We start from the raw sequence: 19,672 nt of genomic DNA, 5'->3' as shown, positions 1-19,672 counted from the left end.
ATGATGTAATTTGTTTCCCCTCTATGCATGGGAAGGATGATGTAATAATTGTTATATTTCAGCCATGTATAAACAATTGGTATATCCCCACTTGGTTGGGTGATTGATGTATGTATGAGTAATTGGTGATAGGAAGGTCATACTCACATAGTTGAGTTATAGAGTCATGTTATTCTTTTCAAAAATATCTCTGCAAACTCTGCATGTACTTAGGGGGACCATGGACAGCATGTGTATCTTAATGGGCGAGAATATCTTGGTCCATCCTTTTCCCTTGATGCCAAAGGGGGAGAGTATTTTGGTGTTGCTTGATTTTCTACATCTTGCAGTAATCAACACCAATATGGTCGCCATCAAGTCCAAAGGAGGAGATTGTTGGCATTATGATATAGGTGTTGTCCTTCATGGAAACTCACTCACATGTCATCTCAGATTTGATAAAAGGAAACTCGCAGCGAAACAGGTCAATTTAGAGGTAACAGGGCATTGGTACAGAAGAACACAAAGTTGGAACAAAGGTCTACTAATCAAAATCAAGAAGTTGAAGGAAAAGGATGTTCTCATATAGTTTAAGTTGTTTACGCAAGTTTGGCTTGAAAAAGCAGTGTATACACACAGGTTCACGGAACAAAAACAACGTATACATATGCATGCACTTTCACAAGAGGAAAAGCATGTATGGGTTGGAAAATCAAGAAAATTCAAGAGTAAAGAATACCAAGGGTAAATACCATGGTATTATCCCACAATATTGAGTGGAGTAATGGTTATTTTGTCCCATCCAAGAATACCACGGGCTCTAAGTATTGTTTTGGTCCGAAGTATTGAGGAAGGCAAAAACTATATAAGGAGGAGAAGATCGAAGGGCAAAGTGTGCAAGTGAAAGGGTTTCTCAGGAATACTTCTATTTGAAGTATATTTCATGTTGCATGAGCTATGATTGTTATATGATCTGAAATATTTGTGCACCAAATTCAATGTTGGATCAAGATCATGAGACTTGAAATGACTTATCATTGAATGATCTGATATTTGTTGGGTTTGATCTAATTGCTTACAAATGTTTTATTCTTCAAATTTCATAATCTGGGTATGTCTGAAGTCTAGAATAACAACGAAGTTGTGAATTAATATTTGTAGGTCTATACGTTGGTTCACCTTCGTAAAGACGCGTATACACACAGGTTCGACTCTGCCAAGTAGCATATGCAAAGGAAAAGCCTATTCTTTAGAAATGACTCATCTATCTGATCAGTTTTGTTGTTTTGCTATTGTCTGTCAATGAAGTCTTCTTAGATCTGAATGTAAAACTGAATGCATAAGGAGTTTTTTATCTGATGAAAAACTTGGTAAGTTTGAAGCTAGAGCAGTTGAAGGAATTCTTCTTGGTTATTCATCCAAAAGTAAAGGATACAAATGTTATAATAAAAGACTTCGTAAAATTGTTGAATGCATTGATGTAGTAATCGATGAAGCATGGAGAATTCCGGAATAGATGAAATCAACGAAGGAACCAATGAAGCATCAGAAGAAGATACAACATATTGGAAAAAGACTCCACCCACGTATGTTCAAACAAATCATCCAGAATCTCAAATTCTAGGAGAAAAAGGGTTTGGATTACATACAAGAAGAAATTTTATAGGAACCTCAAGTTATCTAACATTGCTATCCTCCATAGAACCATAGAATGTAAATGAAGCTAGCAAATATGAATGTTGGGTTAAGGCCATGTATGAGGAACCTGACCAAATTGAAATGAATGATACTTGGGAATTAGTTCCTAGACCTCATCATAATATGTTATAGGAACAAAATGAATATTTAAGAATAAGTTGAATGAGACTGGAGAGGTTATTAGAAACAAAGCAAGACTTGTTTGTAAAGGATATGTTGAAGAAGAAGGTATATACTTTGAAGAAACTTTTTCACATGTTGCTAGACTTGAATTCATAAGAATGTTTCTTTCTCTTTCAAGTTTTTCGAAAATTCAAAGTATATCAAATGGATGTAAAATCAACTTTTCTTAAAGGAGATTTAGAAGAAGAAGTTTATATTGAGACTCGGAAATGATGCAAAACTTGTATGCAAACTCATAAAGGATCTATATGGTCTGAAACAATCTCAAAGGGCCTCGTATTATCGTCTTGACAAATATCTACAACAACAAGGTTTTACAAAAGGATCTGCAGACAACAACTTATATCCAAAGATTGAAAATGATAAAATGCTAATTATTGTTGTTTATGTTGTTGATATCATCTTTGGTAGAAATGAAGAATCTATGAGTCAGAACTTTGCTTTGGTTCTACAACAATAATATGAAATGTCCTTACTTGGTGAACTTACTTATTTCCTTGGTGTATAAGTACATCAAACAAAAGATGGTATTTTTCTTTCACAAACTAAATATCTTAAGCATATTTTAAAGAAGTATGAAATGGAAGATTATAAACCTGTATGTACTCCAATGGTAACAGGATGCAGTCCCAGTTCTAACGATGAATCAACTCCAATGAACCAACCAACATACAGATCTATGATTGGAAGTATGCTTTATCTAACAGGTACCCGACCTAATATCATGCATGCAGTAGGAATTGTTGGAAGGTTCCAAGCAAATCCAAATGAATCACATCTTCAGGAAGTAAAAAGAATATTTAAATATCTTCATGGAACTCAAGACTTTGGTATATGGTATTCTAAAGATAGTGATCTTACTCTTCATGCATATACAGATGTAGATTGGGTAGGCAGTATTGATGAACGAAAAAGGACTGGAGGAGGTGCATTCTATATGGGATCATGATTAGTGTCTTGGTAAGCAAGAAACAAAGTTCGATTGCCTTATTTACAGCTGAAGCATAATATGTTGCTGATGCATCTTGCTGCACACAACTACATTGGATGATGCAAACATTGTAAGAAATTCAAATCACATGTACTCCACCCAACTCCATTCTATGTGATAATACAAGTACCATTAGTGTTTCGAAAAATCTAGTCATGCACCCCAAGACCAAGCACCTACCCATTAATTACTATTTTCTACGAGAACAAGTGCTTGAACAAAAGGCTAAATTGGAGTATGTTCCCTCCAAAGAACAGGTTGCTGATATATTTACTAAACCACTTCCGAGAGAAACATTTGAATATCTCAGAAAAAAATTGGCAGCAGTTTTTGCATCATCCTGATGTTAAATCCAGTTTTCAGAGGTAGGTTCCTATACGTGGGTTTCATGAATGATAGTCGTGTATATACACGAGTTCCTGTGGCTGAAGGGGCATATATGTTTTTCTAATAGAAAAAGAGTGGGTTAGACTCTGACATGGGTGCTCAGTCTGATATGGATGATTACTGTCTGTTGATATGCTTTGTTCATTGATTTTTATCTGACTAATGAAGATGCCTTGAGGAATGGTATGTTGACAATGCACAAGTAGCACAAGTTCAGGGGTGAAATTTTCCTTCACAAACATTCTGCATTATTGGCATTATGGTTGCTGATTTCATCTATGGTTTCAGATATTCATTGTTGCTTAGGTCATGTAAATATCTAGGGTGTAATATGTCACATTCTGTCATAGTTGATTTTCAAATGAGTCCTATTGGACATATGATGTAATTTGTTTCCCCTCTATGCATGGGAAGGATGATGTAATAATTGTTATATTTCAGCCATGTATAAACAATTGGTATATCCCCACTTGGTTGGGTGATTGATGTATGTATGAGCAATTGTTGATAGGAAGGTCATACTCACATAGTTGAGTTATAGAGTCATGTTATTCTTTTCAAAAATATCTCTGCAGACTCTGCATGTACTTAGGGGGACCATGGACAGCATGTGTATCTTAATGGGCGAGAATATCTTGGTCCATCCTTTTCCCTTGATGCCAAAGGGGGAGAGTATTTTGGTGTTGCTTGATTTTCTACAGCTTGCAGTAATCAACACCAATATGGTCGCCATCAAGTCCAAAGGAGGAGATTGTTGGCATTATGATATAGGTGTTGTCCTTCATGGAAACTCACTCACATGTCATCACAGATTTGATAAAAGGAAACTCGCAATGAAACAGGTCAATTCAGAGGTAACAGGGCATTGGTACAGAAGAACACAAAGTTGGAACAAAGGTCTACTAATCAAAATCAAGAAGTTGAAGGAAAAGGATGTTCTCATATAGTTTAAGTTGTTTACGCAAGTTCGGCTTGAAAGAGTAGTGTATACACACAGGTTCACGGAACAAAAACAACGTATACATATGCATGCACTTTCACAAGAGGAAAAGCATGTATGGGTTGGAAAATCAAGAAAATTCAAGAGTAAAGAATACCAAGGGTCAATACCATGGTATTATCCCACAATATTGAGTGGAGTAATGGTTATTTGGTTCCATCCAAGAATACCACGGGCTCTAAGTATTGTTTTGGTCCGAAGTATTGAGGAAGGCAAAAATTATATAAGGAGGAGAAGATCGAAGGGCAAAGTGTGCAAGTGAAAGGGTTTCTCAGGAATACTTCTATTTGAAGTATATTTCATGTTGCATGAGCTATGATTGTTATATGATCTGAAATATTTGTGCACCAAATTCAATGTTGGATCAAGATCATGAGACTTGAAATGACTTATCATTGAATGATCTGATATTTGTTGGGTTTGATCTAATTGCTTACACATGTTTTATTCTTCAAATGTCATAATCTGGGTATGTCTGAATTCTAGAATAACAACGAAGTTGTGAATTAATATTTGTAGCTCTATACGCTGGTTCACCTTGGTAAAGACGCGTATACACACAGGTTCGACTCTGCCAAGTAGCATATGCAAAGGAAAGGCCTATTCTTTAGAAATGACTCATCTATCTGATCAGTTTTGTTGTTTTGCTATTGTCTGTCAATGAAGTCTTCTTAGATCTGAATGTAAAACTGAATGCATAAGGAGTTTTTTGTCTGATTGATTGATTATTTAAGTGAGAAGGGCTATCTCTGCTACCGACTATCTAGAGCTTTGTAAATTGACAACAAATGTTTAGAATATTGCTGGTTGGTACAGACTTGATTCAAAATCTTTATGTTTGAGTAGTTTTGAAGGTATACGCAGGTTTGGTTAAAGGAAGTAGGTATACACGCAGGTTGAGTTCAACAAAGTAGCGTATACATTCTGATGTATGGTTTTTTGAGGTTGCAGCTGGTTCTAAAAGATGATGTAGGTTTCTGGGTTCAGCACAACATTCTGGTGAAAATGATCTAATTGTCTAGATCAACTGAATGTTGGTTGATGTAATTTGAGTTTCAAGGTTCTGATGGGTCCAGTGTGAATATTTGGTGAAACAAGGCCTTCATATTGTGTTATTGTGCACCAGGAGCATCCAGTCTAAAAATTAATGAAACGTGGTCCCTGGAAGAAGAGAGAAGGTCGTAGCCTTCTGTAGGCTAGCACCTACGTACTAGTAAACACACAGGCTAGTATAAGAGCTAGGGGGTTGTAGCTCCCTTACAGTAGAAGCTAGAAAAAGAGAGAAGTTTGTAGCCTTCTGCAGGTGGGTGCATGTGTATTGGTATGAGTCTACAATAGTACAAGATTGTAATTTCTTTTCCTTATATTAAAAGAAGACAAAGACGATAATAGCAGGTGGTTTTTCTCCCGCATTGGGTTTCCACCTCGAATATTGGTGTTCATGTGTGTTTTTTATGTGTGATGGTTTATTATGTTATTACTGAAAATAATTACTGTATAATAAGATATTGATGCACTGATTAAAGATCAACACATGATAAATTGACTAAATCATAAGTTCTCTCGGTATACTCTTGTTTCCTTAATCACAGTTGTGTACACACACAACTTCACCTCACTGAAGTAGCGTATATAAATCTGATTGGGAATTGAAAAGTTATTGAATTGCAAATACTGATTCACCCCCCTTCTCAGTATTATTTATGTCACACTAGACAACTTACCCTTGCAGATTCTCCTAGGGGGATCAATGAGACTTCAAGTGAAAGTCCTAGGGAAAGAGTAGCAAGGTGACACAACAAGATGATAGGAGCAAGGTGAAGGGACAAGAAACATTGTGGCACAAGCAAGTAGTGACTGGCACAAGCTATCCAGTGAGGGGCCTAAGAAGCCACATCACCCTAGAAGTTTTCCATATAGTTTTTTGAGGCAGGCACAAGTGAAAGTCACAAGGACAAAGTTGCGGTTGATATGAGGCACTCCAAGACCTAGTCCTATGCGTGGTTCAATGAATAAGGGCACAAAGGTTTAAAAGTGCATATTCAATCCCCTTCAAGCTTAGCACAACTGACCAAATAGGAGGTTATATGTGAGGGTTTTTGTTGTTTATGTGGAAAATCCTACGAGGCTATAGCCAATTTATGATCATGATTTAAAGCATGGGTTGTCTTATAATATTGGGTTTTTAGGATTTTAAAAAGGAATATGAGCATACATAAAAATATTATGCCTGTGGGCTAAACCCTTTAGGCGATAAGCCATGAAAGGGTTGACAACTTTGGCATATTGCACGCTAAATTTGGTAGCATTTTTGGAAGCATGGAAAAAGTTAGAGGTGGATTTGGAGTGGAAATTTTGACTAAATCTAGAAATTTCCCAAATTTATAAAGGAAGAGAGATGTGTGTGTGTGTGTGTGAGAGAGAGAGAGAGAGAGAGAGAGAGAGAGAGAGTTGAATTGGGAGAGAGAGGAAAGAAATAAAAAATACATAGAGAGATAGAGGTGAAGAGAGAGATGAGTTAGAAGGGAGAGATGGAGAGACAGTGGGGGAGAGAGGAGAGGAGGGAAGAGAAAGAAGAGGAGAGGAGAGAGATAGGAAGAGAAGGGGAAGGGAGAGAGATAGAGAAGGATAGGGAGGGGGGAGATAGTGCTAGAGTTGGATGGAAGAAAGAGAGAGAGAGAGAGAGAGAGAGAGAGAGAGAGAGAGAGAGAGAGAGAGAGAGATTTGGGGGGGGGGAGATAGAGGGACGTGGGAGATAAGGGATAGAGAGGAAGGAAGGTAGGGATGAGGAGAGAGAGATGGAATTGGATGGGGTAGGAGAGGGAGGCAACAAGAACAACATAGAGGGAGAAAGGTGGAGAGAAGTGAGGGAGAGAGTAGAGTGGGAATGAATAGACAGAAGGATATAGATAGAGAGGGAGAGAAGGGAAATAGATAGATAGACAGAGAAAGGGAAGAGAGGGAGAGAGTGTATGTGTGTGTGTTTGGGGGGTGAGATAGAGAGAGGGAATAACAAAGAGACACAAATACAAATATAGATATTATATAGTATTATATAACCAAACTAGATCCATATTAACCCTATAACTATCAAGTTCCAAGACAGATCCAATCTCTCGAGGTGTAAACATTTCCTCAAGTTTTGCACTAGAAAAAAAAGTTTTCACCTCGATAGATTGAACCCCTCTTGACGCTTGATAGATCCGGGGTTAAGATGGATCTAAGTCGGTTAATATGAAATTAAAGTAGTTTTTATTTGATTTTATAGTCTTAAAAGTTAAAAATTTCCTTCAAATTAATTTCATATTGGAACTAGATCCAATTAGATTCAATGAATAGATTTCTAAAAAATACATAAAATAATTTTTTTATTAAAAAATATATTTTTAAAGTTACAAATTATTAGAAATAAATAATGCAAAGTTGGCTCACCTATACACCATGTGAGGATGAAGAAGTGCTTAAGGAAGGATAACCTTTCAACCAATCTTTAACAACCTTTCAATCTCCTATCACTTGTAAGTTTAGATTGCTTGACACAATTAAGCTAACGAACATAAGAAATTGATTCATATTATTGTAGTACTTCTTAGGTAGTTATATTTTGTTCTTAGACTAAATTAGTCATTCATGTTACTCATTTTTAGTTGTATTACTTATTGTATAGTCACATATTTTAACTTGTGACTAAATTAGTGATTTATGTTAGTCGTTTTTAGTTTGTTCACTTAAGATTTCTCATTTTTGGTAGTATTTCACTTGGGAAAGCCATGGTGACTAACGTTGTTAGCCACCTAGTCACTAATTGCTCATTTTATATTAGTGGAAGTATTCTTTTAGTTTCTTTCCAATGACTTTTATGTGGTATTTTCATAAACCAAGCAATAAGGCCAACAACAGAGGTAAGGTTAGGATGGGTATGGGTCAGATACAAAAGTTTTCCAACAAGCTGACGATATAAGGTAGCATCAACTTCAGGGGAAGTACAAGTGACTGAAAATTTGGCTCCAGACTGAAAGGGAGAAGGGATGGCTTACAGTCTTCAATGTGAAAGGGACCTAGAAGATTGCATGCATACTTGGATTGGGAAAAGGAAATACCCTCTTTGGATTGCAAGACTTGAAGACCAAGAAAATAATGCAAGTGTAAGTCTTATATTTCAAACTAATTCTTAAGGCTAGACTTCACATGGTTTTAAGGTTGGGATCACTACCAGTAATGATAACACCATCAAAATAAAGAACAAGAATGATAAGAGACTTACCTACCTTCTTGGTGTAGACAGTATTATGAGAATGACACCTAGAAAAGCCAATATCTAAAAGAAAGCTATCCATTTTGGCATACCAAGCCCAAGGGGCTTACTTGAGACCATACGGGGATTTATTAAGCTGACATACAAGGCTAGTGTCTATTTGTATAAAGATAGGAGGTTGTTTCATATATATTTCTTCATGCAAGTCCCCGTGCATGTAGGCAAATTTAACATCCATTTGATGGACTTCTGATTTGAAAGAGGTAGAAAGGGAAAGAACAAGGCGTATAGAATTCATTTTGGCAACAAGGGAGAAGGTTTCAGTCTATTCAATGCCTTCAACTTGTGAAAAACCCTTAGCAACAAGACGAGCTTTATGTTTATCAACTTTTCCATTTCGTCCAAACTTGGTTATGTAAACCCATTTGCATCTAATAAGTTTTCGTCCCATTAGAATAGGAACAAGGTCCCATGTATCATTTTCCAATAGTGAATGATATTCTTCATTCATAGTTATCTCCCAATATGGATGGCCTGAAGCTTCTGCAAAGGTGTCAGAATCATAATTCGTTGAAGCTTGAGCCAGTAAAGAAGAGTCTATCGAATTGAGAACGTGTACGACGATGATCTATAAGATCATCTGCTGCATCCCGAGTAGCACAGACCCATTTTTGAAGTTGAGGAGTTGAAGGAGGATCCCAAGAAGGTGGGTGGGGGGGGTTACATCCTCACTGTCATCATCTGGAGAAGAAATATTTTCAGAAGTAGAAGGGATACAAAGAGGTGGCACATCTGGTGAACAAGGCTCGTAGGCCGATATATTTTTAGCAAACTTTACATCTCTTCTAATTATAATAGTTTTGGATTTAGGTTGAAGAAGTCTATATCCTTTGACGTCTTCAGAATATCCAACAAAAATACATTTTTCACTCTTAGTTTCTAAGGCTTTATGTTTCTCATTTGGAATATGGGCCCATGCTTCACTTCCAAAAACATGAAAGTGACTTACATCTAGTTTAATTGAGTTCATACTTGTTTTGGAGTGATATTATTTAAAACTTTAGTAGGGATGCTATTTACTATGTAATTTGCAGAGTTAATTGCTTCTACCTAAAATTTAATAATAAGTCCTTTAGATTGACGAATACAATTAGCCATTTCTTTTAAGGTGCAATTATTCCTTTAAACAACACCATTTTGTTGTGGAGTATATGGAACAATATGCTACAATTGAACTCCACACTCAGTGAAAAAGTTGATGAATTTGTTGTTAACATATTGTACACCATTATCAGATCTTAGCTTAAGAATTTGATGTCCATATTTTTTGTCAACAAAGGCCTTAAAGGCTAGAGCATGTTAAAGACTTCGCTCTTGATTTTTAAGAAGTATACCCAAGTGCATTTGGAGAAATCATCAATGAAAGTTAAGAAATACTTGTAGCCATAGAATGAAACAACTGGAAGTGGGCCACATAAATCACTATGCACAAGTTGTAAAGGGGTTGAGGCGTGCCAGGAGGCACATTTTTCAAAACTATCTCGATGATTTTTTTCGATTACACATCTGGAACAAACACCATCTCTGCAAGATACCATAGGACAACCTTTCACCATATTTTATTTAATAGATTTTGAAGGGAGTGATAGTTTAAGTGACCAAATCGCCCATGCCAAAGTTTTCTCACTTCATCATTATGAGCAACAAATACCAAGGTAAGAGTTGATGACCCAAAGTTGTTAAACTTATACATCATTATAGAATAATCAACAATGTCAATAGCTAAAATCTATTTAGGATCTCTTAGGTCCTTAGTCACAACATCATGAGGTGAAAATTAAATGATTTTACCTTCACCTGAATGAGTTATCTTATATACAGATAGAAGGTTGCGGGATAAGGTTGGAACACATAATACATCATTAAATTGACCATTGTCTAGATGAATAGTTCTAGTCCCTACAAAAATAAGAGATCTATCATCACCGACATATATATTTTTGGTCTTACAATAATTTCAGGAAGAACACATGGCCTTGTTTTTGGCAATGTGATAAGAAGCTCCAGAATCAGTGAGCCACTCATGAGAATGAGAATAAGAAAATACATTTAGTGCATAACTAGACCAAGATGCTTGAAAACCACATGTAGAAAGTGTTATTCCTGAAGATGAAGTTGAATTTGAAGAGTGCTCCAATTGGATGTTATGCTTCTTCATTGCTACTTCCAAGGATTCCATCTTCTTAAAGCATTTAGATTCTAAGTGGCCATCACGATTACAAAAGTTGCAATGTCTATCAATATTCTTCCCTTTGTTTTTATTTGCCTCATCATTTTGTTGAATTGACTTTTCATTTTGAGACTGAAATTGCTTAGGACCATTGTTCGATTTAGGACTATTTTTTTAGGATGCTTCTTCTTAGGATTATTTGAATTTGGTTGTTTATGGGCTACTACAAATTTACTAGAAGGGTTTCCAGTATTAAGAAGGCAAAGATATAAGAGTGTTTCTTGTTCTCTTATTAAATAATCATAAAGGGCATCAAAAGAAGTGGACTTTTAGGCTTGTCCTTGGGAAATAAAGGCTTCTCTAGTAAAATGGAAGGTGAAAACAAACACAGAGTAGGCTGGCCTTAACTTTGATGTGGTTGGACAAAGAGGAAGCCAACTTTCATTCATTTGATAACATCAAGCAGGGATTGGAATTTCAAATTTCAAACCAAACACACCCACTGAATTTAATGGTTTTTTCACGTCCCCCCCCAATATTCACAGTTTCAACGGAAGAACTTGATGGTTTTACAAATTTATTACCTTTATTTGATAAGAAAATCACCCCATGACGGGAAATTTTGCTGTCAAATTTCATCCCTGACAACGAGACAAAGTTTCTATATGAAATGCAAGCTAACAAATCATCTAGCATGTGACTTAACTTGTATAGGCACTTTCGACAAACACTTTGCAATTTGAATATGTTATTGGAATTATGAAAAGAAAATAAGCTGGCCAATAATATTTTCGATTTTTATTGGGACCATAAAAATTTAGGGCGTCATTTACCAACGCAGAGGAATTGCGTGGACGCTCAAAAGTTGTCGGAATTTGGGAAAAAAAAATTCAATTAATATTGGAATAACAATGTTTGAATCATGTTTTCGATGGTGGAAATGGATTCAATACCATTAAAAGTCTATGGGGCACCCAAAATCTTGAATTGTGACAGTTGTAACTTGGATTTACAAAAATCCCTAACGGATTTTGTCAAAATATTGCCATAATTTCTATGATTTTCAAGAAAAAAGCAATTTTTTTAGACTATGACAAATTTTAGTAGATAGAAAGACCTTGCCAAGTCCTCAGAGAAACCTTCAATGCATAAACCCGATACTATGCTCCAGGAGTTGATAGAATTTATAGGTTTCTTGTTCCAACAAACCACTAAACTGCTTGAATTATCGAAGACGGCCAAGCACATAAAACCCTAACCGCCTAAGAGACCTTCTAAGGAGTGGATAATGAAGTAAATTTGACGAAGGGTTTCTTGTAAAAATATGATCTTAGGATGATCATATTCATAATACGTTTGAGAGAACATCTCGTGGGGAGACTTATAATAGCCAAAATGTTAAAATAAAGCATTTTCATTTAAACACTTCTATAGGTGTAACAAAATATTTAAGGGTCCCTTGAATCAAAGTTTGTCTCTGAGAAACTGTGTCTACCTTTGCACAATCCATGGATTTTTTCAAGTTTGATTTTCTCCCCCACCCAACTATTTAGAATAAGAAATATGTAATTAAACCAATCCCATAATGGCATGATGCCGAGATAGTCCTTTACAATGAGGATAAAAATTATAGGAGGAAGATCTAGCCCCAGAAGGGTGGGAGGGAGAGGAGGATGGAGAAATGACCGGAGAAGAGATGTCTCCGATGACCTAGGAAAATGAGCACTAAATAGGTGGATGGAGGCTGAGAAGACTTGAGGTAGCCTAGAGAGGAACTGAAAAAAAAAGTGTCATGGAAAACGCAAAAGGAAGAGAGGTATAATATTTCATGCTATGATTAAAGAGAAATGATGAACAAAGGGAAGAGAGATGGATAGTACATGTCACATGGATCTCATAGGGGACCAATAACCCAGCATCCACCATCATAGGATCTAGAGGGGGTGTTGTTGTAGTAGACATGAGCTCTTATTAATGCTTTGGCAAGCCTCTAGTCTCTCCACATGAAAAAGGCATTCTAATGTTTGGAATTAAGACATCCCATATGTAATATTCTTCACCCTCCTCCAACAATGGGACAACTGGAAATTTTATAACTAAATTCCCATATATATGACAATGAAAACACTAAAAAGGGACCCTCTCATAGTCCAACTCTTGAACGAAGCCCTCATCCCCACCGAGGTCCATATCCTTTGGGAGACCATTTATCGAATCAACCATAATAATAACATGCTTAGTGACCATACCCTTAGAAGTAAGGTAAGATGAATAATGGGAAATATGGAAGACAATAGAATATTTGATATCTTGGAAGATCTCATCCACCCAAAAGGCTAGAGGCAATTGTGTAAGACAGGCCCAAATGGGAGCAAAGTATGAACACTCTCGAGGAGTGTCAAATAGAAGTGACTAGAATTTAAGCAATATTAGAGAAGAGTCAATATGCCAAACCTGCTTCACAACAACTTTAGCATCGTCAAATTTGAGGTGAGTTCACCTCTTAGTCAAACAGTAACACCCAAAGGAACCTTCACATGAGGGGAGGTGTCCTTAGCCATCCAGTCCCTTAGGTTTTGTACTAAGAAACGGTGGCCCTCAACACAACCAACCAATGATTTTTCTGCCATAATAGTGACCATGTCCATTTTAATATCACCACCAAGGATGAGTGATAGCTTCAAAAACTTGGAGTTCTTGACACAATGGGGCTTCTTAACCAATCCAACACTATTATGGTTGGTATTTTTACTTAAGATAACCCGAGAAGACCTAGAGGGAAAACCCACAGAGGGAGGAGGCTGATCTGAAGGATCATTGCTATGTACTACGGTTGGAATATTCAAGCAAACCCTAGAAGATTTTGGAAGTGTAAAATATTGACATCTTAGGGGAATTGATGCTTGATTTTTTCCTTCTTGACAAAACCCTTGAGTTAAACCCACCACATTGAGAAGAGTAGAGGAAAACATTGACCTAAATAGACTAGATTGGGGTTACAAAGTACAAAATTAGAAAGGGATATCGGTCAAGAAGGACCCACACCCCAAACTATACTCAGAGACTTGAGGTCCAACCCTTTGAAAACTTTCATGTCTCCACCCCGAAATTGTAAGGGCATTGGTTGTTGAAGGCATCATTTTCACCACTGGAAACCAATTTATCCAGGAAATTCGCCATACCAAAGTCAGGAGAACCATAGACACCTATAGAAAGAGGCAAAGTAACCACAAGAGAGAGAGATAATATTTTGACCCACCGACGAAATCCATAAGATACATGAACACGAGGAAGGCGAGGGTTTGTAATCAACTATGTACAACTCCATACAACCCTAGTAGCATATATGAATCAAAATACGATGAAACCACTAGCAACTGAGCCAGAGGGACAGGGAACCTTTAGCTGTCCAAACAAATAAAAAAATTGAACCACATGTGAATAATAGACCAAAAGTTACCAAAATAAATGAAAGATATAAGCCTGACATAGAAAAATTGGAAAAACTTGGCCATGGAGTAAAAGCAATAAAGATTAACACTCCCAAATCCCTTACCACCATAACTAGGCTTTACAAAGTCCAGCCCCCCTCCCTTTGGCTCATATAATTCTATAACCCAATTGCTTAGTTATTCAAACAGATTTTATTTTGTTGAAAATTGTAATTAATTTACGGTTGTGTGATTTTTAATTATTTATGTAATTTTTTTTTGTGCATGGTTGTATTTATCAATTTAATCATGCAATTGACCATATTTATTTCTAATTTGACATATGTGCATTTCAGATTGCTTAGTTATTCAAGTAGATTTTATTTTATTTAAAATTGTAATTAATTTATGGTTGTGTGATTTTTAATTATTTATGTAATTATTCTTTTGTGTGTGGTTGTATTTATCAATTTAATGATGCAATTGATGATTCATATTTATTTCTAATTTGATCTATGTGCATTTCAGATTGGTTTGCATTCATTTGTGATATTCAATATATGTATTTAATGTATAGTTACATTTGTTGGTTTGAGTAAAAACAAGAATAATATTAGTAAAAATTACTCTTTTTATTTCCTACAAACTTGTTTAACTTCCTATAAACATGTTTACTTTGCAACAAGCGTGCTTAATTTCTCGTAAAAATGTTTACTTCTCTATAAGCATAGTTAATCTCTTACCCACCTATTTACTTTTCTACCAACCTACTTAATTTCTTGCAAAGATATCTACTTTCTTACACATAGTTTTAATCACTTAACGTCTAAATTTATAAAACCTTGTCAAACTTGTGTTGTTTATACTACATCTGGAAAAGTGATACTACCACTGGAAAATAATCCAATTAAAACAAAACGTATTGTCTTTCTAAACAACTAAAACAATAATTAAAATACCGGGAGTACTTATAGAAAATTGCAATTTCGAAGAAATTGAAAAGAGAGAAAATCCAAACTCTCGATCAAGGTCCTTGACGAGGATAAATTTCAATTCAAATGGGTTATATTTTTTGTATAGATTTTATTCATTTTTAACCCAAAAAAGATTATGAATTCTTATCTGGAATTCATAGATGGAAAATTTTTAGTATTAAAGATGTTGTTTCGTTTTAAAAATCTAGAGATACATGAATCTATCGACATACATATAAAATCTATCAAAATTTTTAATTTATCAAGATACACATAAAATTTTGTTAATCAAATTCCAAATTTTGGAAAATCTTAAATCGCTTAACCCGATAAACATAAAATCTATCAAAATGTCAAAGCGACAAAAATTTTGATTTCTTAAATCCTAAGACAGGGAAAATTAATACAAATTTAATATGGAGTTTTAGACTGACGCGGATGCTGAGGAAATCTTTCAAGATTCATGATTGACCTAAAATTTGATTAGTTAACTCCTCGATCTTAAAAAAAGCAAAGAGAAATTTAACATACTCTTTCCACATGCAAGCCGACAAACCAGCTAGCATGCGACTTAACTGGTACAGGCACTTTCCACAAACGCTCTGCAATTTTGTTGGGATTTATAGAAAGCAAATCAGCTGACATTTTGTTGGGATTTACAGAAAGAAAAATAATGTGATTCAGTTGTGCATTTTATTGCACGCTAAATTTGGTTGAAATAGAACAGCAAGGATCGGCTGATGAGAGTAAGTCTCAGCCACGATCTGCTGAGCTATTCATTTTATAAATCCCGTATTTCAGTTGACTTCCACCAAAGATACGAGAAGGGGAATATTTCTATAAATCATTTAACTTTTTAACTTTTAAAAACACATCATTATATGCCCACCCATTCTCAGCAGAGTCATCTCTTCACAAAGCCAAGAGACATCTCTTCACAAAGCCAAAGCCAAGAGTCATCTCTTCACAAAGCCACAGCATACCTTACTATTTCGTGTCGCTACAAAATCCAGCACATCGTTTCATGTGCTCCAGAAAGTCTAGCACTCAACTCTTTATAAAACAACACCGTGCACCTCCTCAAATAACCAACAACGTGGACGAATCAAATTTCGTCGAAGAATACGCCATTCGAAACGTATTGTCGAATTCCCGATTTTTTTGCATGATTCGGGCGAATTTGGTAGCTATGCTATAAATATGAGAACCTGTGTACCACAGTTTTTCAATAAGCCTTCTGTTATTTGTGTCGTGAGCAATATCAGTGATGAAGATGAGGTTGCTGGTCCTTTTTTCGTTGATCTCGTTATTGAGGAGATTAAGAGGGGATGACATATATGCAGATTGTGTGATCTCTGGCCACCTCGATAAGCAATTATGCCAACGGCTTGAAGCAGCAAAATTCGAGGGTCCTATAATATTCAAGGGACCTTCGATACAAGAGGCATCTAAGGATTTTGGAGGCATATATCACAACAAGCCCGCTGCCGTTCTCTCTCCAGCATCAGCGAACGATATCAGTAAGCTGATAAGGATAGCAGCTACGTCTCCCAATTTAACGGTGGCTGCGAGAGGGAATGGCCACTCCATCGGTGGGCAGGCTATGGCATTGAATGGCATTGTGGTGAACATGACTTCACTCACAGGAATCGTTACTATTTACGAAAGCGGCGCAGATATTCCCTATCTAGAGGCAATGGCGGGTGAGTTTTGGGTTGATGTGCTGAGGGGTACGTCAGAGGCTGTAGGACTTGCTCCTCGGTCATGGACTGATTATATTGATCTTTCCATTGGGGGGACTCTGTCTAATGCTGGAGTAAGTGGGCAGACGTTTCGTTTCGGCCCGCAAATTAGCAATGTCCTGCAGCTAGAAATTGTTACAGGTTATTACGAAGTCAACCTCAAAGCTTTGTTTGCAGTATTCACTCACCCATCTTATTCACATGGTGAAGGCTATATAATTTATTTTATCTCGTTAACTTCAGCTAAAATTTCAAGCGCTTTGATGTTATGTGACGTTACAGGTAATGGGGATATCATAACGTGCAGTGAACAGAAGCAGCCTGATCTCTATTTTGGTGCACTTGGAGGATTGGGTCAATTTGGAGTGATTACTAAAGCAAGAATCATTCTTGAACGTGCTCCTCAGAGGGTACGAAATGACCTTTTTTATTCTACGCTGGCAATCTTAAAATTGTTTTCCCTCATCACTTTCTCTTTTCCTTCTCGAACTTTCCCATTTTCCATATCAAATCCGCTAAGTCATCTTTCGTGTTTCTTATCACACTCAGATAAAAAAGATACTAATTATAATTAGATTCGAACTCAGGAATCTTAGTTTAGTATGCAGAAAAATTTCATAACGAAGAATATATACATGTAAGAATTCTTTCCTACGCTAATATAAAGTGATATAATATGGCTTCTGCAGGCGAGATGGATAAGATTGGTGTACTGGAAACTCCAAGACTTCATGCACGACCAGGAGCTCCTCATTTCTCTGCCACCTGGACAGACATTCGATTACATCGAAGGAGTCGTTGTGGTTAACGCGAATGATTCAATCAATGGCTGGCCTTCCATACCTTTTCCGCCCAATCAATCCTTCGATGCGTCTCTCATTCCATCCACAGCCGGCCCGCTGCTGTACGCTATTGAGGTTGCCCGCTACTACGACCCTGGAATGGACATCGATAAGGTTACCCTTTGGAAAATCTTTTATTTCATTACATCTATTGCATGCTACTGTTCAAGGCATATGTTAATTGCTTATCATAATTGCCCGGCGGCGTGCAGATAATCGAATCCTTTCTTTCGAAGCTTGGCTTCATTAAGGGCTTACAATTCAGCAAGGACCTTTCATACTTCGATTTTCTCTATCGTGTACACCCCGGAGAAATAGCAGAGAGAGAAAGCGGTATCTGGTATGCGCCTCACGCGTGGCTCAATCTCTTCGTGCCTAAGAGCAAAATGGTAGAATTTGATTCCAAGATCTTCAAAAAGATACTCATAAAAGGAGTGGATGGATTAATGCTCGTGTATCCTGTCAACAGAACCTTGTGAGTTTGACACCACCCAAATTCTGTCAATGAACAATGTTTTTCATATGTGGTGTTGTAACCTAGTTATAAGCTTACGTGCACATCTGTGTTGCCATGTCCAGGTGGGATTCTCGCACGTCCGCTGTTACTCCCGACGAGGATATCTTCTACGCGGTATCGCTCCTCCGTTTCAACAAACCTTATCCAGATGGGCCTCCTCTCCCGGTTGTCCTCGATCACAATAACGCTGTTCTTGAGGCTTGCAGAGCAAATGGTATCCCTGTGAAACAATATCTTGGTCGTCACAAAACTCAGACAGAATGGGAGAAGCATTTCGGAGAACAGCGGTGGAAGCGATTTGTAAAGAGAAAGAGACTGTTCGATCCAAAGGGTATTTTGGCTCCGGGACAGAATATATATCCCAGAATAAGCTAATCGGCTATTCAATACCAAACTTATGTATTGTACTTATGCTTACACCCCCCACGACTATAATATGATGTCCGCCACTTATTACACTGCGTTTGTTATCGATTGCAGTGTACCCATTTCCAGAAGTAAACACGGCTAATATTGATCAGTTTCTAACGATTACGTAGATTGAATTGTAGGATTTAAGTTGCAGTACCCATTCAGTTCTTTTGCGCTCCTTATATTGCAATAGGGAGAATTCAACTATTCTTTCTCCTAATTACATTTTCTCTGCGTTTTGCCATATTATCCCGCTTTACAGAGGTTTTGCCATATTACCCCACTATATAGAGATCCATCTTAACGGCTATTTATTAATCGCGCCAAAACCAAACGTTGTAGTTCCTTTTTTCAGTGAAGTTTGAGACTAAGTTAGCGATATATATTTTTCCTATCAAAATTGGATTTGACGGTAAGGAACGAAGGGGGCTTTCGTTTGTGTTTTCTTTTCTAAATTATAAAAAAAAAATATTTAACAATTCTTTTGTAAATTATAAAAAAATTATTTAACCATTCAGAATCATCACACGCATATAGGTATGGTGGAATGACCGTGTTTTTGGATTGTAAGGTTAGAAATTTATCGACAAAATAGTTTTTTGTTCAAGGCATGCAAAGATAGTGGTTGAATGATGATTTTTTTGGGGATAATGGTAGGAATTAATTTACGATCGAGAGATAACATGTACATTACCGAAAAATAGATTTTTGTTCAAAATTTCAGAGTATTAATTTAATTTTTTTTTGTCTCATTCAGTCCTTACATTTTTCCCCGTACTAATATGTATATACATAAACATAACATCATCAAAATGGCAGCTAGGCTGCTTCAATTCCCTAAATAGTAGGCTTATATGCACAAGTAAGAGCATTGTTGTATAGAAAAAGGAGAGCCATGAAACACCTAAGTAGAACTCAATGTGCTTGTTGAAGAATGGTATTTTCATTTTGAGATGAGATCATATATTCGTGTTAGCTAGAGACCCATGAGACCTATGTCTCTATGCTCAAGAGACATTGGTAGGTTCTTCT

General features: G+C 36.6%; 1 protein-coding gene across 1 annotated transcript; it reads left to right on the top strand.

Moving 5' to 3' along the window:
- Positions 1-16,395: 16,395 nt before the first annotated feature.
- Positions 16,396-18,604, top strand: LOC149156099 (cytokinin dehydrogenase 11-like). Its single transcript, XM_089444633.1, has 5 exons — positions 16,396-17,011; positions 17,153-17,280; positions 17,560-17,826; positions 17,925-18,187; positions 18,292-18,604. The coding sequence occupies exons 1-5, from the start codon at positions 16,396-16,398 to the stop codon at positions 18,602-18,604; spliced, it is 1,587 nt and encodes a 528-aa protein (XP_089300759.1).
- Positions 18,605-19,672: the final 1,068 nt, after the last annotated feature.

Source organism: Pinus tabuliformis, chromosome 9 (assembly GCF_031772625.1).
Source record: "Pinus tabuliformis cultivar Carrire ecotype Pingquan chromosome 9, CPIR1, whole genome shotgun sequence".
NCBI classification, from domain to species: domain Eukaryota; kingdom Viridiplantae; phylum Streptophyta; class Pinopsida; order Pinales; family Pinaceae; genus Pinus; species Pinus tabuliformis.
Note: the sequence above shows the minus strand (reverse complement) of the source record. Positions and strands in the feature narration are given on the sequence as shown.

What these genes read in the sequence shown, in the direction of transcription:
- LOC149156099 (XM_089444633.1), top strand. Translation starts at nt 16,396, where the DNA reads ATGAAGATGAGGTTGCTGGTCCTTTTTTCGTTGATCTCGTTATTGAGG. An exon ending in TTGAACGTGCTCCTCAGAGG is followed by an intron (nt 17,281 to 17,559) that starts GTACGAAATGAC and finishes TGGCTTCTGCAG; the next exon opens with GCGAGATGGATAAGATTGGT. An exon ending in CTGGAATGGACATCGATAAG is followed by an intron (nt 17,827 to 17,924) that starts GTTACCCTTTGG and finishes GGCGGCGTGCAG; the next exon opens with ATAATCGAATCCTTTCTTTC.